Here is a 22,291-nt window from a genome sequence, read left to right as displayed (position 1 = left end):
TGGAGTGTTTGATCGAAATACCTTTACGAATGAATTTGTGAAGAGATATTTTATTTGAATGAAAATTATGTTAGGAAATTATTTGAAAAATATTGTTGTGTATGGTTGAAATTATATTTCTTTTGGAGAAACAAGTGAAACTAATTGGAAGATTGGGATGAAGATTTAAAATGGCTACATCAGTTCGTGAACATCTCTATCTAGTTTATTGTCCAGCAGCAGTACTATGCAATTTTCTCCCTCCAAAACTCTTGTTGACATACCTAAAAAAATCTCAGGTATTCGTTAATATCACACATAGATACGACACTTGAGTTCTTACAATACACAGTTACGTAACGTTAAATGGGTTTGTTTTCGAAAATTGGCTGAGAATTCTAACTCTTCTACTCATGAAAAATGTAACCAATTGAAAACAATTCAAAGAAAAAAAAAACAAGTGTAACCCTTTTCAAAACAAAATCGAAGGGCATGTTTGATGTCTATAATGGAATGAGTTTGTAAAGTAATGTAATCCAAATTCGTTATGATCCCACATTTTTTAATCCAACCTTCTTTCTCACCACTTTTACGTTTCAGGATCTCATTTTTGTTCCACCTTTAAATATTTTTGATTAAGTTAAACAATGCCTTAATTTGAAGTGATCAAACAAACTTTGATCAATATTTAGCAAAGAAGGTCAATAATAATGTGTCATTAGGGTAGGCAGGAAAGGACACAGTAGAATTTCAAGTTTTTCAAACTTATTGCACGTTGCAATTAATATTCATATTCAAATTCAACTCTAAAATTTCTCCCAAATTTGGATTGCGTACACAACTCTAAATATTTTAAAGGACAATGAAACTTTATAGCTAGCGATGAACATTCAACTTGGCCATTGCAGATTCCCTTTTCATTTCCACCACCACTACTTTTTTTTTTCTCTTCTCCTTTATTATCATATGAAAACTAGATTTAAAAAAAAATAAAAAATATTTCTTATAGTTATTTTTAAATATAGCAAAATAAAAAAAAAATACAAAGTATACTAAAATTTAGTATCACAATTTATCTATAATATACCACAATAGACTAAGATAGATACATATAATAGTCTATCTTGATCTATCAATAGTCTATTTTACAAATATATTGTGATATTTCACTATATAGATAAATATATTAAAAAAGTTTTGTCATTTAAAATAATTTATTTCTTATTCAAATCAATAAAACTATTCAATATTTGATAATAGAGCAATATAAAAATTAAACATAAATATTTAAGAGAGGTATCGTTTGTCCACTTCAAGTCATTGTCTTGGATGAAAAAGGAAGATGTGGGCAAAGTCATTACTTCTAGCTAACGAAGTGAACAGATTTGTCATTTTACAGAATATCTGACTGTTCTAATATAGATGATGACTTTTTTTTTTTATTAAATTGATTTAGATCCGCATGGAAAATGAAATGATGAAAGAGATCGGGCATGAAAGATCAAGATGTCAAACACCCAAAGTTACAAACACAATACCCAATAAACGAGGAAGCAAAAAGGAGAGAACTGAACATATGAATTATCAACTCAGTTCCGTGTAACCTTCACCAACATCTGGAGGACTGATAAGTGCCTTAGCTTGAAGAAAAAAAAGGTTTCACTATGATTCAAAATATTTACATAGTGTGGATATGAACAGCAGATAAACAACTCTGACAAAATCAAACAAATCAGAACACTTAAGCTGTTCTTAAATTAGAAAATGTTTGGTTTAATTAAGATCATCAGTATAATGTTTAGGCTCCCCTTAGCACAATGCTAACCACTTTCTGATTTTGATGGTGTGTAGGCTCCCCTTGGACCAACTATTCCTTTTTTAAACCGTTTTTCTTTTCTTTTTTCAACCAATGATTTAAGATATCGAACAACAGAGTAAAAACAAGCTTCCAAAAGTATATGTGCAAACCAACAAGATAATAAAGAAAAATTACAAGCCAACAAAAAAGGCAATAACATAAAAGATGAAAATGTGATGTTTTATCAAATACATGGTTTACCTTTTTTTTCATTACCAATTCAGTTTGAGATGAAAGTTGATCGTGATATCAAAGCTCGTGAAACCTAAACGAATATCCAATAAAAGAAAAAGAATCGATACAAAATTAGTGAACTCAAAAAGGTACCATAAAAAGATGTTTTAATCTTTATACTATCATCTTATGGTTACTGCTCTTATTTATTAATTAGTTTTGAGATGAAGCAATATTGAAGGATAAGTTGAGAATTCCATGTTAAAAGAATATATAAATTAATAACACAAAAATATAAAAGTGAATCTTAGATTAACCATAATTAATTAAACTATAACTCATACATTTTTATTTATTTACAATCTATTTAAGATTACAACTCTAGGATTTATAAAAATTACCTCAAATTAAACCTAATGCAAAGTTAAGATTTCAGTATACGTGCACCAAGATATCTCAATTAGGTGTCATAAATCATAAACTTGCAAAATGTGGTAGAGACATCAAAATTCTGTAACATGCATTCTCAATCACAAAATTATTTTCACTTTATCTATTGATGTAATTAATATACTATTAGTAAATCTAAATCAAGTGAATTTAATACACCTTACTAAACCAAGCAATTTGTATGTTGTTATTATTTTTCTTTTTTAATGTTTTTCTATATTCTGTATTTGTCAATTTTTGGACACTCAAAAGAACAAATTTAATTAACAAATATAATAATGATGAATTAGACAAAATTATTAAAAAATTTAAAGACATGATAGACACAAAATTATTATTGTTTTCAACTTTTTTTTTTTTGGTTAAAAACTCATCTATTTATGATTAACCACATCACAATATGGATCAAGATAGCTAGAAATTACAGATAATCTTATATCTTGGTTTATCACAAATATATATTATGATATTTAGGTATATAATTATTATTTAAAATAATTTTAAAATTATTAATGTGACTCTAAAGTTAATAATACTAATAATAATAATAATTCAAATCTACAAAATTTAGAGACAATCCTAATACAATTTAACATGTTTTTTTTTTCTTTTCCTTCTTTTGTTTAATTTAGATAGTTTTTTCGTTTCATGTTGAATTTTGTTAATTTTGAAATATTTTGGTAGATACCGACTTTATTTATTTCTTCCACCTCCAACCATATTGTGCTGGCTGGGCAAAGAATTTCTCCTATAACCCAATCATATTCACCAAAATTTTATCTATAAAAGTAGGAAAAATAAAAATAATAAAGAAGAATATAAACTCCTAAATGGTGTTTATTCTTTAATTTTTCCTAATGGCATAACACTCATTCTAAGGGTTCGATGGTAATCAAATTTGAAATCAGAATTAAGAAAAAAGTGGTTCTATTGTTTTTTTTTTCTAAAATAGAAAATTGGACAATTTTTGGATTTTGTACACGTCATTGTTGCGTATGGACGAGGCGAGTCTATAAATCTATCATGATCTATTACTAGTAAGAAGTAAAATTTTATGTTATTTTAAAATATTTTTAACAATTTTGTTATATTTGAAAACAACCTATAAAACGTAATCATTTTTTGCAATGTCACATACAATTTCTTTGTATATAGTTTGTATTGCTGACTCTAAAATTGTTTACTCTGTCTCTAGATTTGCACAATACCACCTCTCTCTTCTTCCATGAGTTGTGAATATTGTTTTGTTAATAATGTCTACCAACTTGTTTAAGTAAATTCACTAGGTTAACTATTATACCTAGATATGAATTAATGAACTCTTTTTCTAACTTCCTTTGCCCTAGTGGGAAGGGGTTTAATTCACAATCTTCAAGAACTTCTTTCTATATTAGTTTAGAAATTTAAATGATCTAAGATCTAGCCTCCTTTTTCTTCATCTTCTTTAATGTTTTTGGTACAATAATTTTAAAATAGAAGATTGGACTTTCAATCTAAAAAAATGTTTGTTAAGTAGGATTATTTTTTAAATATAGTAAAATGAATAAAAATATATATAGATAATAATCGTATAATTTTAATAGTATCTATCTAAAGACAGGCATGTGTATATCTCCAACATAAATATATGTTAGTTATATTAAACTATTTCAATTTATACCCTCTTGACTCTCTGATCTAATATGATGGAATAAATGACTATGTAATTATTATATATTCGTACAAGACGACTTATTAATGAGTAATAATTAACTTTTTTCCAACCTTTTCTTTGCATATGTTGGAGGAAGAAGAAAAATCCCAATCTGTAAGAGAGATTTCTTCCAAAGTTGAGTGTTCAACCAGATAAGAGTTGGAGAAAAGTTCAACCCCCACAAACTCTTCTTTTCCTTTCCAAGAATGAAAAGAAATATAAGATTAAAATTGATAGATAATAACCTAGAAAATTGGGTTAAAACATGTTTTTTAGAAAAATTAACTTTTAAATAAGCTTTTATAAATCTTTTTAATTTTCTTTAGATCTCTCTTTCTCTCTATTTTCATTTTTTTTTCAAAAAGTTTTAGGTAATTCGTACCCAAAAAAAAAAAAAAGAAGAAGAAGAAGAAAATCTAATAGAACTTTGACATTGAGAAAACAGTTCAACATTTTATTTCAAAAGTAAGAGAAATCACTTTTCTTTTTCCAACTATAAATATTACACAAAGTAATGACATTAGAAGAAACAAACCAAAAGCTTTTTGATTCAAACAACATCAACCCATGGCTTCTCTATCCCATCCACCATCTCTAACCCTAACCCCGTTTCTCCGCAAAACAAAAACACTTCTCATTACTCCACGAATCTCATGTAAAGCCACCAATCACAATGACCAAAATTTCCCCAACCCCAAAATCGATAGAAGAGACATTCTCATCGGCCTCACCGGTCTCTACGGCTCTTCTACTCTCTCCCAAAGTACCCATTTTGCTCTAGCCGCTCCCATCGAAACCCCCAACATCAGCAAATGTGGCCCGCCAGACCTGCCACCTGGTGCCGACGCAACCAACTGCTGCCCGCCACCGGCCACCACAATCCTCGACTTCCAACCGCCGCCACCCTCAAAATTACGTGTCCGACCAGCTGCCCATTTAGCTGATAGAAACTATATAGAAAAATACAAAAAAGCGGTTGAATTAATGAAAGCACTTCCAGAAGATGACCCACGTAGCTTCACACAACAAGCAAATGTTCATTGTGCTTATTGTAATGGGGCGTACGACCAAGTGGGGTTTCCGGTGGAGGTGCAAGTTCATAATTCATGGCTGTTTTTTCCGTTCCATAGATTTTATCTTTACTTTCACGAGAAGATATTGGGAGAGTTGATTGGGGATCCGAGTTTTGCTTTACCGTTTTGGAATTATGATGCTCCGGATGGAATGAAAATGCCTGGAATGTATGCAGAAGAGAAATCTTCGCTTTATGATGAATTACGAAACGAAAATCATTTGCCGCCAAGATTGGTGGATTTGGATTTTGGGGGAGTTGATCCTAATATTGGTGATGATGCACAAATAAAGAGTAATCTTAGTATAATGTATCGGCAGATGGTTTCTGGTAGTCGTACGCCTTCTTTGTTTTTTGGTAGTGCTTATGTAGCGGGTGATGAGCCTTCACCAGGTATATAAATTTAACTGTGCTTTCGACTTTTTTTTCTTTTTGAAAAATGATAAAATGAGTCAAAAGCTACACCCGAATGCCTTCACTATGTATCTTAATTTTTTGGAAAAAATATTGTGCTTTAAAATTGTGTCTTTATTTTTTCTTTTCCCGTAATATCACAAGAAGATTGTTTTCAAATTTAAAACCAAAATTTGAAAACGAAGTGTCATTTTCACAAACTTGTTTTTATTTTTTTTTTAAATTAGATTGAAATTTTCAATTGTTTATATATGAGATATGAAAATATTTTTTTTTAAAAAAGAAATGGGTCATTTTCCTTTCCAAAATTTGATTTAGTTTGTAAAAACATTAATGAAAAATGAATAACAATAGAGATTGTTAAGGTTATTTTTAAATATAGGAATATATCAAAATTTCACATTTGTGTAACGATATAATTTAAAAATTTTCTATATATTTTTAAATTTTTTATCATTTACAATAATTTTCTCTAAATTCTTATAACTAAATTCAAAAATAAAAAGTTGATAAAATTTTAGAAAAACATTTGAATAGCCAACTTGAGATACTTTCAACTGATTAAACCATATAATCTTATAATCTTGGCTAAACCATTAAATTTATGGTAGCAATATCAACTTTAGTCATATTACATGGGAGAGACTCGTTTTATTTATTTTCTTAATTTGTATTTTGAAAAGAAAATTCAATGATGCGACTTCTCACAAGGGTGCCTATCTCTACACCATATAAATGAAAATATTTTTAACCTAATTTTCTTTTATCTTTTAAAATTAACGACTTTTTTTTTTTGAAAAAAAAAATGTTTTTTCTGTCTTTTTCTTGGTTTAGGTTTTTAATTAGGAGTTTGGAATTTTTCTTTAAAAGCTTCGAATTTTTTTAAATAAAAACTTTCGTAAACTTTTATGTATTTTTTTTCAATAAGAAATTCACCAAAACCCTACAAGAAAGAAAGATAGAAAACGATTAATTTTGATTAAAATAATAAAAAATTATAAAAAATAGTAAATTTGACAAAATATTTACAACAAATATCAAAATTTCTAGATTTTATCAATAATAGACCTTAATAATATACTTCTATCTAAACACATTGATAAACAGTGATAAAAGTTTATCAATTTCTATCATCGATAGAATCCAAAATTTTGTTATAGCTTGTAAATATTTGAATTTATTTTGTTATTCCTAAAACTAAAACATGTATGTATACCCAACCAAAAATTTCTTAGAAAAACGATTAAAAAACATTGACTAACTAAGCCGTAATTGGGCAATGAGAAGTTTTTGTCATATCACTTGGTAGTGACCTGTTTATTTATTTTCTTGTTGCATTTGATAAAAAATTGAAATATTCAATTTAATTCTTGTTTTCGTAGGTTATGGCCATCTTTTTCATTCGGATGTAGATGATGATCAATTATTAAATAAACTATTTGTCTACTATACACAAAAATACTAGGGATGAGTATCGGTTTTGTAACCCTTTGGTTTTGAGAATTTTTTTAGTTTTTGGAAATTAAACCTATGAATTAAACTCACTATTCGTGTTACATAAAAACACAATAGGAGGTGGTTCAGTAGAGAATATTCCACATGGACCGGTTCACGTATGGTGCGGCGACACCGACCAACCCAACTTCGAAAACATGGGAAACTTCTACTCTGCTGCCAGGGACCCCATTTTCTTTGCCCATCACTCCAACATCGATCGCCTCTGGTCCGTCTGGAAAACCCTAGGTGGACGACGACAGAACCTTCAAAACCCGGAATGGCTCAATGCCTCTTTCATTTTCTACGACGAGAAAGCCCAACCCATCCGAGTCCGTGTCCGTGACTGCCTCGACTCCAAATCCCTCGGCTACATCTACCAACCCGTCGACCTCCCATGGCTCCAAACCCGCCCCACTCCTCGCCGAGCCCAAAAAACAAGTACCGTTGCCTTTGGCATTGCCCCCGCCCTCGCCGCTGGCGGCCCATCATCCAGCCGTGTCAAACCAGCTAACATCAAGTTTCCAATAACCGTGAAGTCGCCAGTGAGTGTGGAAGTGAAGAGGCCAAAGAAATCGAGAAGCAAGAAAGAGAAAGAGGAGGAAGAGGAGGTTTTGGTAATTTACGGAATTGGATTTGATCCTAACAATGGCATAAAATTTGATGTTTTTATTAACGATGAAGATGACAAAGAAATTAAACCCGATAATACTGAATTTGCGGGCAGTTTTGTGAATGTACCACATAAGCACGGGCACAAGAAGAAGGTGAAGACCGGGCTGAGGGTGGGAATAACGGAAGAGCTTGAGGATTTGGAAGCTGATAATGATGACAGTATCATCGTCACCATCCTTCCTAGGATTGGAGCTGGCTTGTTCTCCATTGATGGGTTAAAGATTGAATTTGACAAGTAAATTTAACTCTTTGGGGATGGGGTTATTGTTAATATAATTAAGGTCAACAAAACCTTTGTTTATTTGAATATGTTTTTGTACGTAATAATTTGGGATATGTGTGTTTTACAAGACTTTTTGTAAGTCGTTTTCTGAATAATTATCACAGGTGAAACTGTTGAAAGCTGTAATAATGAAACAAATATATGTTTGAGATTACCATTGAAGTTGTTAAAATTACTTCATTTATATTTAATATCACATTGAAAAACATACCTTAAAACACTTAAAATCGTCCCAATATTTAGTTTACAAAATTTTCATATATGTTAAAATTAAATTGCTGTTTCTTTTTGTACTGATATTTAAAAGAAGAAAAATATTAAATTCGAATGAGAGGCTGCCGGGAAGTCTTTAAATTCAAAACATTATTGTGAACTGTGAACTGTGACATAATAATAGTGAGAGTTGTAGAAGCCCTCTAGTACTCATAATTAAAATCTACTCTAAAATTTATCATTTTATTGGCATTTTTAATTAAAATTACGTACGTCAATGTGTGACACTATTTTTCCAACTCATACCCATCACCTCACTCTATCTGACACATTTTATTTTTTATGTAACTTTTGACATAATAAGAATATATTTCAAAATCTAATTGAAGAATTTAAGATAACAAAAGAATAGGCATATTGTATGTTATTTTGTTTCCCTTTGTCCATTTGAGGAGGAATATTCACATCAAAAGTGATTCGTTTTAAACCAACCCCTCTCTATATGGAGATGTGATGGAGACCGTTTTAGTTGAGATGTCTCCATCACTGCACCTTTCAATACATCTTTCCTAGTTTGTGATTTTTTTTTAAAAAAAAAAAACCTTTTTCTTATAAAGAGTTTAATTTGAAAAAAATTGAAATATTGTTTTGATTTAATATTTTGGATTCACAGACTGAATTTACATACGGCCACCTCATACTATCAATTTTTATGTTTTAATATTAATTTTGAAGTGTCAAATTACAATGTATATTAAATATAATGATGTTTTATCTTAAACAAAGTATAATTGTAGTGTAGTAGTTTTGAGTTCTACCATTTGCAAATTTTAATATTTGAAACTTCATAGTGTGTTTATTATATAATGTTTCCTTTATATCAAATTTATGAATCCACTTGGATTCGGTATTTTTATTTCTTATTATATTTTCTTTGTATCATTTTCAACCCAAGCCTCTTTTTCATTTTTTCGGCTCTGTGATACTACTCTAGAATAAAGTATGTTTGAAGTACTGGACTAAGTCGTTTATAATTATAATGTAACTTCTATATAGCTCTCATTTGGATTTCTTGTCCTAGCATATTCTCTCCTATGATTGATATATTTGTGTACTCTTTTACCTTGTGCATTATTTATTGATGGTATCCTTTTGAACTAGGGCATGATATGAGACGTTAAAAATGTGTCTGGTGCACCCTATTTATCTTTCGACATCTGTTCATAACAGAAAGTTTGATTTATGAGATTGATCATGCACACTTCTCTTCTCTAGCTTGACAATTCCCTGCATCTATTCCTGATATCTCTCCCAATCTTTTAGTCAAACTTTTATTTCAAAAGTGTCCAAAGGTTTTAAGTTTACGTTTGAGTCAAGAAAACTTTGTAGAAGCCTTGGAATTCGACCAAGTTCTTGGACGAAGTTGGAGAAAAAAGATTAAACATGTGTAAATAAAATTAAAGAAGTTTACATTCTCATCAGTCTTTTTCATTTAATATGTGTATTAGATTGAATAATTGGACAATATTAAATTTTCAACTTTTTCCTTTATGAAGTTGGAAGAAGAAAAGAAGAAAAGAGCTTTGAATGTTCAGCTTGAAGATTTGTGAATGTCGACAATTGCGTTTGTATCGGTAGCTGAAGTGTCAAAGCATATCCACAAAAACTCCACCAAGATAAAAGGAAAAAAGTCCAACCCCATCTCTATACATATATTTTTCCTTCTAAATTTATGATTAACATCTTTTAATTTTATTTTGATTTTTCCCACTATTTTCAAATTTTTTTATAAGACCACAAAACTTTTCAGTAAAACACCTCTCTTTCCCAAACGAACAAACGAGACCTTGCAAGAAAATCAAACTAAATAATTTTCTTGAAAAAGATATGAGTAGATCACTAGAAGTAAATGGAAATATATCAACAAAGTTTGACAGCATAATTAGTTAGTGTAGAGGTTATGGGATTGGGATAGGAGGCAATCCACATCTTCTCCGGAACAACAACCACTACAAGAAATAATCTAGGTTTCAATGTTAGTGAAAAAGTGACATTATAGAGGTATGGTATGGATTGTAAACTGAATTGAAGATCGATTCTGAGATCTGCACGATTACAAGACTACCTGCACGACAATGAGCTGAATCCCGACTCTCACACCATGATTGATTGACAAACGTGGTGAACACAAGAATATTTGGAGGAGAAGTTAGAAAGGTAGAGAAATATGAAACATAGCAGATATTTTAGTGAAAAGGAAAAATAAATGGGAATCTACCATGTGAGTTCTAAACCGATATTGTAGTTTAATTAAAATATTTATTAATTAAACATCTTTAATATTAATACTTCGTTTGTCCTTCTTGCTTTGAATTTCTTTTCTTCGATCCTGTTCCACCACATCTCTCCTTTCTTCTTTCTTTCTTGTTGGTGAGTACGACCATTAGAGTAACCTTTTCTTTTTTCATTTAAGTCTTGTTTAGATTTTAAATTGGACTATTTACTTAGATTTTCTTTTAATTATCCAATCTATTATCATAACATATTAATTAATGAAAGTTTTATCAAGAATGACATCATTTTTTTTACCTCCTCATTAACATTAATAATCTCAACCAGTAGATTAGTCTTTACAAAAAAATTTATAAATAGTTGAATTATTTTAATTACATAGTAATTTATATTATCTAGTATATAATGTGGTATTGTTGATGATATTCAAGTTATTTGCCTAATTTCATCAAATATACAACAATTTTAGTTTTTTTTCTTTCGTATATTGTATTTGTTGGGACTTGGGAAATTACTGATAATTATTTTTATGGGAAAACTAAAGAGATGAGAAATGTGTTTAGCAGAAGCTGAAAACACAATAACCAAAAAGAGAAGATCTAATTGGATTGATCTAATTATTTAATTACTGAGAAATGTTGCTTTCGTCCAAATTTCTTATATATTGGAAGGATTGAGGCAAATGGAGAGAGAACAAGGAAGTAGAAGGCAATAAGAAAAGAAAATTTAAAATTTGAGAAAAGCTTAAAAAAAAAAAAAGAGAACAAAAAAGTACCTCATTTTCATAAATATTTTTAGAACTACAGTATTTTGCTAATTATTTTCAAAATGCCACTTTACTCCGCCGCGGCAACCGCCACCAGTTCCACCACTTTTCCCATCCCACTTCTCTGCACTAACAAAAAATCCCCACCATTCATTATCCCTCCATGAACTAAATTCCTCATTCATAATATATCTCAAGTTTCCTGCAGAGCCAGCAACAAATGCAACTCTTTGGACAAGTTTGATCGGAGAAGAGCCCTCTTCTTGGGCTTACCACTCTCTACGGAGCTTCAACTCTCTTCCCAATATATCCCTCCGCCTTATAATCCAGTAGTAACCCCGCCACTCAACACGAGTGGTCCTGCCGACTTGCACGACGGCGCCAAGGGCACAGATTGCTACCCCCCACCCACTGTCCAAATCAAAGACTTTCCACTAACCCCACATCGAAAACTCCGGGTTCGGCCTGTAGCCCATTTAGCTGACAAAAACTATATAGAAAATTATAAAAGAGCCGTTGAGATAATGAAAAGCCTACTGGAAAATGACCGAAGAAGCTTTACACAAGAATGGAGGGGTCGATCTTAATTGGAGTTTCCGGCTGAGCTTCAAGTCCATAATTCCTGGCTGTTTTTTCCGTTCCATCGTTATTATCTTTACTTTCATGAGAGGATATTGTGAGAGAGTTGATTGGGGATCCTAATTTAATATTTGAGATTGCCGGCAATCGAAAAGAACTCGCCGCCTTATGATGAATTGCGCAATGACAGTCATGTGCCGCTACCGTTGGTGGATTTGGATTTTAATGATACAGATGAACGAAGGAGATGAAAATGCTCAAATAAAGAGTAATCTTGGGGTTAAGTATCGGCAAGTTGGGTCCCGACTAGCCGTACGCCATTGCTGTTTTTCGGTGGAGCTTACCAGGCCGCCAGGTTAGGGAATTAATTGTGACCACACCTTTTTAAGAATTTTATTTGGAATAGCCCTACATTATCCATTGATTTCCTTTTGAATTGGTCTACTATATGATATTTATTTACATATATTTAGAAGTAAGATTTGAATTTCTAGTTAAATTGTAAGAACAAATTAAAATATTTTTTAGATATGGCTTTATTTTTTAAAACATGAGTAGAAAAGGAACAAATAAAATAGAAAAATAACACTTATGAATAGAAGTAGTGTTGTGAAGGTTATTTATGAAATACTAAAAGTGAAATAATTATTGAACAAGTAAAAACTTCAAAAGTTAAATGTACCTTCTAAAAGAGAGAGTTTTATATGTTTCACCCAATATGTGAAAACTAACATCTTTTTTAAAAATAAGTTTTCCCAACCTCACATTTACTTCTTAAATATTTTTAAAAAACATGATGTATCCATCTTGCATGCCTTTCATCTTAGCTAAAAGATATTATTTTTTTGTGTGATGGATAGATGAGTAACATTTTAGATAGGTGCATCCTAAAATAAGAGATGCACCTAATCATTTGGCTTTAAATTTTTGTGAACCTTAAGTGATATTACAAAATTATTATGTTGTACAATTTTGTATGTTGTACTAAACGGGAGCCTGAGCTGTAGAAAACATTCCACACGGTCCGGTTCACCAGTGGTGCAGCAACAATGAGCAACCCAACGGCGAGAACATTGGGAAACTTCTACTCCGCCACAAGAGACCCAATCTTCTGCGCCCATCACTCCAGCGTCGACCGCATTTGGTCCATTTGGAAAACCTTCGGCGGGAAACGAAAAGACATTCAAAACCCCAACTATCTCAAATGCTTCTTTCCTCTTCTACAACGAGAAAGCGGAAGCTGTCCAAGTCTACGTCCGTGACTCTCTAAACACCAAAACCCTCAGCTACGTCTTCCAAGATGTAAACATCCCTTGGCTCAAAGCTCGCCCCATTCCTCGTAAAACACTAAAGTCAAAGAAACCCCGTGCCACCACTGCCAGCATTTTCCCCTTCCACGGCGTTCGACCAGCAATCGCCGAGCCAGTCCCCGTGACATTCCCCCTGACTCTTTGACAAAATTGTCAGCGTCGAAGTGAAGAGGCTGAGGAAATCGAGGGACAAGAAGGAGAAAGGAGGAGGTACTGGTGGTTGATGGGATTGAATATGATCAGACTAACAAGGCTGTAAAGTTTGATGGTTTTTGATTAATGATGAGGATGGATAGAGAGATTAGAGCGGATAAGACAGAGTTTGCTGGGAGTTTTGTAAATATATGTACCACATTTGGGAGGGAAAGGTAAACTAGAAATTACATTCTCACATCTTGGCACTTAGATTTTTGGGTTTTTTTTTTTTAAACTATTGAGAAAAGATGTCCCATATCATATTCTAAATACATCAATAATAGAAACTATAAAGGGATGCATGGACAAACACGCAAAGAGTTCCAATCGATGTTAGGCAAGGACAAAATATCTTCATGCATCAAAACTCTAAGAAGTTTCATTTTAGCGTTTGAATTTTGAAAAAAATTGTTCCAAAAAACATACTTATAAATCTTTACGTTAAAATGATTTAAGGAATCAAATTGAGTTAGCAACACTAAAGTGTGATACAATTGAGAGATATAATGTCGAGATACTACGTATTTTGTTAAACATACTTCTCAATTTTCTTGTGTCGATTTTAACTAGTTTTAATTATATATATAAGAAAATTATAAAATTAAATTTTAAAGTGTAAATAGTAGCTGGAATAGCTCAGTTGGTTAGAGCGTGTGGCTGTTAACCACAAGGTCGGAGGTTCAACCCCTCCTTCTAGCGTCTTTGAAATTTTCCTTTTAGCGTTTCCCTACTCTTTCATGTTTTTCCAAATTGAAGATATATGATAGTAGTTTATCATGTGATATGTTTTGTTATCTTTGTAAATTAATATTTTGGATGATTTTATTATATTTGACAACTACAAAAAGTTCTAATTTTATATAAACAAAAGTGCAAATATATCAATTTAATTTACACCATGAACTATGGAGGTTGTATTAATTTACATCTTAAACTAATAATGTGATTCTATCTCTACAATTTGATCATTTGATTCTCTCTCTCGACTGAATGTCTACGCTTGATTTGGAGAAAGCAGAGCACGTGATGTTCTTAAAGTTTGTTGAACGTCTACGCTTGATTTGGAGAAGCGGAGCACGTGATGTTCTTCAAGTTGGTTGAATGCTTACGCTTGATTTGAGGAAGTGTAGCACGTGATGTTATTGAAATTTGTTGAACGTTTACGCTTGATTTGGAGAACCGGAGCACGTGATGTTCTTCAAGTTGGTTGAATGTTTACGCTTGATTTGAGGAAGTGGATCACGTGATGTTCTTGAAGTTGGAGTCTTGGAAGAAAGTTTGTATATTCAAAGAAGCTTCAATCTTCGAGGATGGTCGACTTTAGGAGTTAGGGAGCTGTATTATAGCTCTTGGGAGAATTCTGTCTAGATCTTCTCGAGTAAAAAATTTACAACCCCTGCAAATTAGGAGAATTCCTCTATTTATAGAGTTCGTTGGTGGGTTTTATGGGCTTAAACCTGGTTGGTCCATGAACCAGACCCATGAGCTCAACTATATGGATTTAGGTTATATTTAATCTTTGGGCTCAATTAAACTTATTTTTGGGCTCAATTGAACTTAGTCCAAATAAATAATATTTAATTGAACCAAAATGATTAGGATAAATATCAATTTATACACTTGTACTTTAAAAACGGTATCAATTTAAACCATAAGCTAATAATTGTATCAATTTAAACCATAAGCTAATAATATTGTATCAATTTAAACCTTGAACTTTGGAGTCGTGTATCAATTTAAACTATGAACTAATAGTTGTATCAATTTAAACATTTATAAATGCACCAATTTAAACCCTATAAACTTTCATATATGTATCAATTTAAACTCTCAACTTTTATAAGTGTCCAAATAAAACATAATTAATATGATACATTTATGTAAGTTTAGTGTCTAAATTAATACATTTGTAGTGGATCAAAGAGATGAAATAATAAACATCAATCCAAACATTCTAAAAAATCTATGGAAGTCAGGCATCCCCAAGAAAGGTAAAATCTTCATCCGGTCCCTCTTGTGCACAAATGCATCAATATGGCCGAAAAGCTCCAAAGAAGACTCCCAAACTGCTTTCTGAATCTAAATTGGTGCATTCTATATAAAAATCAATTAGAGGATATAGAACACAATTGCACTAAAGTTATGTGGGACAAGCTTGAACATGGATCAAATGGTGTCCAAGATGTCCGAGTGCACACGATCTTATTTTAAAAAACCAAAAAATGTGCGGTGAACGTGGATCGAACACGTGACCTTCAGATCTTCAGTCTGACGCTCTCCCAACTGAGCTATCCCCGCTTTATATAAATAAAAAATTACACATTTAATTAGTTTCGTACTATACTTGCCAAAATTTCATACTTTCCACTTATTAACAATTGAATTATAACCATCTAAATTATCTACGTGAAAAAAATGTTTTTCAAGAATACATTTTCTTTTGAACACTTTCTTCAAAATGAGTTTAAAATTTTAAAATTACAAGTTTGATTAGATCTTTTTATAATTGTTTATATACATAATTTTGTTTTAAAATCTAGTTTGATTATTGGATGTTTTCTTTAAAATGGATTATTTTTTAATTTCACGTTTTAAAAGTGCATTTTGAAAAGTTACCAAACACCTCAAAAAAAAAAAAATTAAATATTTTAAAAAGTAATCCGAACACACCTCAAGTCTTTTATTGACTTCGATAAATTCTCATATAACATGTTACCATGACAGGTAATAAATGTGAATTGATATTTTCTCTTCCATATTTTTCTTGTGTCTAAAAAAACTTTTTGTTTTAAAAGTATCTTTTTGTCCTTCATCTTTTTTAAGCTAACCTGATTTTATGGAATTGTAGAAACGAAAATACAAATAAAAAGAAAAAGAATATTTTCAAAGATGAAGAATAGCTCATCATCTTGTCGTACACTTATTTTAGAAGTGTTGGACACTATGGGAGAGGGAAATGGAAAGGGAGAGGGAGAGGGAGAGGACGAGTAAACAATATTTTAAAAAACTATTGAGAAAAGATGTCTCAACGTGGATATCATTACTAAAGGAAACAATACAGAGAGGATGGACAAACACACAAAGAGTTCCTCATCGATGCTAGACAAGGACAACATATGTTTTGAATTTTAAAAAAAATTGTTTCATAAAACATACTAAAATGATTTAAGAAAAACTGTGTTAACAACTAAAATGTGATACAGTTAAAAGATATACATGACATTGTATAGATATCGTATTTTGTTAAACTTATTTTTTATATTTTACTATTTATTTTCCCTCCACCCCTCACCATCTCTAACACATTCTTCTTATATTCTCAAGGGTCTCCATGTTCTTCTTCTACATATTTCCCCTATTTTCTATCCTTTGTCATATCTCTCCATGTTCTCACATTCTCTTCTTCTTTCTTTACTTACATTAAGTAGTGATATATCTTAGTGAGACCATGTTTTTCAGAAGCTCTTTTAAGGAACTATAATAGCAAAATGTGCAAAAAAAAAAAATTATGCGGTGAACGTGGATCGAACACGTGACCTTCAGATCTTCAGTCTGACGCTCTCCCAACTGAGCTATCCCCGCTTGATGACACATAATAGTTTTGTATACTTAGCAAAATTTTAAAGTTTCCCCTTGTTAACATTAAACTATAATGAGAAGTATATACTAATAATTCATTTATTGGCTTTGATAAATTGTCATATAATATGTTACCATAACAGTTAATAAATGTCAATAAGTACTTATTGTTGATTTCATTGAGAATTACTGTTAGAAAACAGCCCAAATAAACATGTTAGAATTTAAAGCCAAAAAGCAATTAAATAATGTAAAAAATCTATAAATCATAAATGGTATAGCAACACAAGCATCACTTGAATTTTGAAATTTGAAAATTGAAAATTCTTTTGATTTATTTTATCTTGTGCCCAAAATTTCGAAATTTCAACCTCTCTATTCTAATTTAATATTGAGTTTATTTTGTTTTTTAAAATAAACCTACAAGTTACAACCATCTATGCACACAGGAAATAAAATATCAGAACTCAGAAGTGATTTGATACTTCTTTTAGGTAATTAAATTACAAGTTCTATTTTATTAACTTTTTGTTTTGTGTATAATATATATTTCATTACTTCAAAAAAACCTATCACTATTTTTTTAAAATATATTTTCTACACATTTGAAAATTTGTGAACTTTTAACAAAAGTTTATTAGATTAATTTTTTAAAAAATGTACACTTTCATATATTTGACATAAACTCATCCTTAATGATTAAATTTAATTTACATATGTACATATTTGCTCAAAACAATAATTAAAACACAGGAGCTGGAATTCTAGAAAATCTTCCTCACTCTCCGATCCATGCTTGGTGTGACGATCCGAACCACAAAGGTCAGAACATGGGAATCTTCTACTCCGCCGCAAGAGACCCAATTTTCTACACCCATCACGCCAACGTCGATCGCTGTAGTCAATCTGGAAGTCCATCAACTGAAGGCGCAAAGACATTCCGACCCCGATTTCCTCAACACTTCCTTACTCTTCTACAACGAGAAAGCTGAACCCGTCTGTGTCTACGTTCGTGACTCTCTTGACACTAAAAAACTCGGCTACGTCTTCCAATCTATTGACATCCCATGGCTCAAATCTCGCCCCAAGCCTCTTAACAAGAAGGTCAAGTCCAAGAAGTCTATTGCTGCTAGCATTGTCCCATTCGGTGTTGGTGCAGCCCTTGATGAAAAAGCAAAGTCGATACACTTAAGAATAAAAATGCTTTGTAGAAGGAGGAATAATTGGCAAGAGAAAATCCTAACTTTTTATATATATGACTCCATGGTTTTTTGAGTACACTATTGGAAGTATATATAGAAAGTTTGGGAGGAAAAATTCTTACCCTACACTCACCCACAACAAAGTATACCTCAAAAATATCATAAAATAGCTCTTATAATTTGGTCTTTATACACGGAATAAAGAGTAATAGAGCAAACATGGGCTTGTTAATGGGCTGCCTTAACACCCGCTTGCAAACCGAGGGCAACAACATCAACCATAGTGATTTTCTGTTTGAATTTTTGAAAATTTGTGGCTGACAACGGTTTGGTGAGAACATCCGCAATTTGTTCATAGTGGCTAGAAGATGACGAACTTCTATTTTTCTTTGAAAAACCAAGTCATGAAAATAGTAAGTATCGATCTCAAGATGCTTTGTTTTGGTGTGGAGTACAGGATTATTAACACTTAGATGAACTACACTTAAGTTGTCACACCATAAAATAGGGGGTGACGTAAGATAATACTAAGACCAGCCAAAAGAGAACACATCCAAAGCATTATGGTAGCCACAAGAGCAAGATACAATGATACTCCGCTTCTCTACTTGAACGAGAGATTATAGATTGTTTCTTGGAGCCCTACGAGATTAAGTTACCACCAAGATAGACACAAAAGCCAAAAGTGGATTTTCTATCATCAGGGTCTGAAACCTAGTCAACATATCTGCAAAGCCATACAGATTGAGATGACTCAACTTTTGGAGCCATAAGCTATGAGATAAGACTCCCTTTAGGTAATAGAGAATACGTTTCACCATTTGCCAATGTAAAATAGTCAAAGAGTGCATAAACTGACAAGCTTTGTTAATACTAAAAGATATTTCAGGACTAATAAGAGTGACATATTGTAATGCACCCACAACACTTCTATAGAAGTAAAGATCATCAAGAAGTTCTCCCTGACAAGCATATATTATTAGGCCACTAATAATAAGAGTAGCAATGGGCTTGGCTTCAACCCCTCTTGGTTCGATGTAGCAAATCTAAAATGTATTTAGAAAGAAACATACCTCCTTTTTCTGGATAAGAGACTTCAATACCTAGAAAGTAGCTGAGCTTGCCAAGAACTTTCAAAGCAAAAGATTTGATTAACTCATAAAAAACATTAGATGAACTACCCAGAACAATGATGTTATTAACATATATTAAGATATAGCAAGAGGCGCAATAGAAGTAGTTTTCACAAGTAAAGATGTGTGTTAGCTAGCTTGAGAAGTTCGAAAACCAAGAGAATGCAAATAAAAACCAATTGCTATTAGTTTTGGATGAAAAGCCTTACAAATTTTTGTTTAAAAAATATACCTAAACTTTCCAAGTTTTCAAAAACATCCCTTAATAAAAGTTTAAAAACCCTAAACTTTCAAAGTTTTCACATATTAATTAAGCGGCGCTGTCCATCTAGTGAATATGTTTTGGTGCACCTACTTATCACGCTTTGGTATCATTTAAAAAAAAGTATTAAATGTGTCATACTCAAAAGAGCTAAGAGAAGGAACCTTTAATTACTTTATCAACTTCAACTCAAGACGAGTTTCTTTTTTAGAAGTCGGGTTGAATAATGAAGAAGAATTAGAAGTAATTAGTATGGCTTAGTTAGTATTTGTTTAAGAAGTTAATTTAGATTTACTTAGTATTTTAGAATAAATTATTTAATTGTCTTATTGACACCTCCTAACACTTTCATCCCTGGCTAAATACTTCAAGATTAAAAGCAAATAGAGAAACGGTGATAATTTGTATATAGCTTTGAGTTTAATTTGGAGATTTCTAAATTATAATTCGTCAAGATTACCCTTGAATAACTTTACCAAAGCTTTGAAAAAAACCCAAAATGAAGAATTATTGCCTAAATCTGAGGTGGGAGAATCAAATATAATCATACCATAATGTAGATGAAATTAAAATTGTTTCTTTTTTTTTTCCCTTCATCTTTGAGATCAATGTGCAGGTGGGAAGAAACGTGGGCTGCAAAGTTATTTTTCACATTTTTTGTGTAGGTGATTTGGTCAAGTTTGTATATATATTGGGGTATTTTGACAATTTAGACCATATTTTGACAATACCGTCTAATTACCTCTCATCTTTTGTTCCAACTCCTTCATTTTGTTAAACTAATTGAAACTTATTTATCTAAAAATTTACACATTTTTATTAATTAAGGTGTATAAACCACAAAATAAGAAAGAAAGATAATGTATAAAGAACCAAAAATCATTTTAAGACTTGAATATTTTAATAAAATTGTATGGTATAGTTTAGTGTGTTAAAACACATGTTTTTTTAATTGACTATTTATTGTTTTAATACATTTGAAGGAGAGGTTTTGATTTTTGAATTACTTGGATTTTAGATTTTATTTTGTTTGTTTAGAAAATTGGCCTAAACTTATAAGAGTTGAAAAATGAAGAGAAATATTGATTGGACATGCAGGTTTCGTCTCTTAAACGTGGATCAAAATATTTTACCCAACTATATATTCACAAGAGTTGGTGTTAATAGTAAGATCAAGCCGAATACAATGAACACGTTAAATTTTTCAAGAAAATAATTTTCAGCTTGAGGGTAACCGATGGGGCAGATATAATATTATGGTTTATTGCAAATAATTGAAAATTATATAAAATTAAATTAGAAAACAATTCATTTGAGAAGACCTATCTTGTATTTTCACAAAGTTTTTCCCCATTCACAATATTTGTTTTTCCCTATTCACAATATTTGTTAAGCAAATTCTCATCACCAAATTTAATGGTGCTTTCATCTAACCAACCCAATTAAAAAAGGGATAGTTGCAAATTTAGCAATTAAATTTAAAATAATTAAGTATATAGCAACAATTTTAAAAAATTGCAAATATAGCAAAATTTGTCAAATTCTATCAACGATAGAGTCTATCACTGATAGACCATGTTATAAAAATTGGTCTATTACCGATAAATTATACGAGTCTATCAGTGATAGTTTTGATATATTTGCAATTTTTTAAAAATGTTACTATATCATTAATTATTATTTCTCAAATGATGATCTATTAAAATTACCCATTAAAGAAGCTAATTATAATGCCCTAATTAACTTGTTAGTTTAACTTGAGAAGATGAAAACCATGCTTGTTCAAGTTATCCTAATCACATTAAGGTCTAGGACTTTTTTTTTAAAAAATATATATAAAATTTGGATCAATAGGTGTGTGCCAGGACACCTCCATAGCACTATCATCAATACCACTTCATTAAGAATAAGAGAATAAGGTGCAAGAAGCAAGAAAATACAAAAGCAAGAGCCAGATAGAAGTCCAAGAATAACTCATATGAGCATTACAAAACTTAAACAAAAGCATGGAAATTAATAGCATGGAGATTGAAGATCTAGGACATAGTTAATAGGTATACTAGAAGAAAACAACCCTACAATGACAGTTATATATCTCAAAAAATGAATGGAAGAAAAAAAAATTGTCACGATCAGTACAAAATTGAAGCACCTAACTAATAGTTTGATTGGTTTAATTACAAGTTGATCAGATCAGTACAAAATAATAAATAACTAGAGTTGTCGCATCTAAGTTTAAGTTTGTTTTTAATTGAGATGACTTGAAGTCAAAAACGGATTATATTATTGATTCTTTTTGTAGTGTTTGGAATAATCCATAAATTTCTTAAACTTTTTCAACCTAAGATAAGTGTACTCCTAATATTTTTTAAACAATCGAATCTTAGTTTGATCTACCTAATATTGGACTAGAAGCAATGCTGCTAAACACATGTTCTAGTCATCTAACAAAATAATGATCAATGAATATAATATCAAAATTTTACCTCCCAAAACAAAAAAATACGATTTAAAAAAAAAAATAGAAAGAGGGACCAAATTAAAAAATATACAAAAGATTAGGGAGGAATGTGGCAATTTCGGAGTTTTTGGTTTCTCCTATTTAAGAGAGTAACACACAGTCAAATGAAACTCAAGGAAAGAAAAAAAAACAACCAAAAGCTAAGTT

At 31.1% G+C, this 22,291-nt stretch overlaps 2 protein-coding genes, 3 non-coding genes and 2 pseudogenes across 5 annotated transcripts; 5 read left to right on the top strand and 2 right to left on the bottom strand.

Annotated features, from left to right (window-relative positions):
- The first annotated feature begins 4,662 nt into the window (after nucleotides 1-4,662).
- On the top strand, nucleotides 4,663-8,288 carry LOC101220458 (polyphenol oxidase, chloroplastic). Its single transcript, XM_004146596.3, has 2 exons — nucleotides 4,663-5,619; nucleotides 7,213-8,288. Exons 1-2 carry the CDS (start codon nucleotides 4,722-4,724, stop codon nucleotides 8,046-8,048), a joined length of 1,734 nt encoding a protein of 577 aa, XP_004146644.1. The 5' UTR covers nucleotides 4,663-4,721; the 3' UTR covers nucleotides 8,049-8,288.
- Nucleotides 8,289-11,533: 3,245 nt separating this feature from the next.
- Nucleotides 11,534-12,447, top strand: LOC116402712 (annotated as a pseudogene).
- Nucleotides 12,448-12,572: 125 nt separating this feature from the next.
- Nucleotides 12,573-13,757, top strand: LOC101220221 (annotated as a pseudogene).
- A 315-nt stretch (nucleotides 13,758-14,072) lies between these two features.
- Nucleotides 14,073-14,146, top strand: TRNAN-GUU. The gene has a single exon. It is a non-coding gene; the product is annotated as a tRNA-Asn (tRNA).
- Nucleotides 14,147-15,672: 1,526 nt separating this feature from the next.
- TRNAF-GAA lies at nucleotides 15,673-15,745 on the bottom strand. The gene has a single exon. It is a non-coding gene; the product is annotated as a tRNA-Phe (tRNA).
- Nucleotides 15,746-16,956: 1,211 nt separating this feature from the next.
- On the bottom strand, nucleotides 16,957-17,029 carry TRNAF-GAA. Its single transcript has one exon. It is a non-coding gene; the product is annotated as a tRNA-Phe (tRNA).
- A 667-nt stretch (nucleotides 17,030-17,696) lies between these two features.
- On the top strand, nucleotides 17,697-18,342 carry LOC116402798 (polyphenol oxidase C, chloroplastic-like). Its single transcript, XM_031883144.1, has one exon. It carries the CDS (start codon nucleotides 17,819-17,821, stop codon nucleotides 18,299-18,301), a length of 483 nt encoding a protein of 160 aa, XP_031739004.1. The 5' UTR covers nucleotides 17,697-17,818; the 3' UTR covers nucleotides 18,302-18,342.
- The last annotated feature ends 3,949 nt before the right edge of the window (nucleotides 18,343-22,291 follow it).

The sequence above is a fragment of the Cucumis sativus genome, chromosome 1 (genome assembly GCF_000004075.3).
Source record: "Cucumis sativus cultivar 9930 chromosome 1, Cucumber_9930_V3, whole genome shotgun sequence".
NCBI lineage: Eukaryota > Viridiplantae > Streptophyta > Magnoliopsida > Cucurbitales > Cucurbitaceae > Cucumis > Cucumis sativus.
This window is presented reverse-complemented; position numbering and strand designations above follow the sequence as displayed.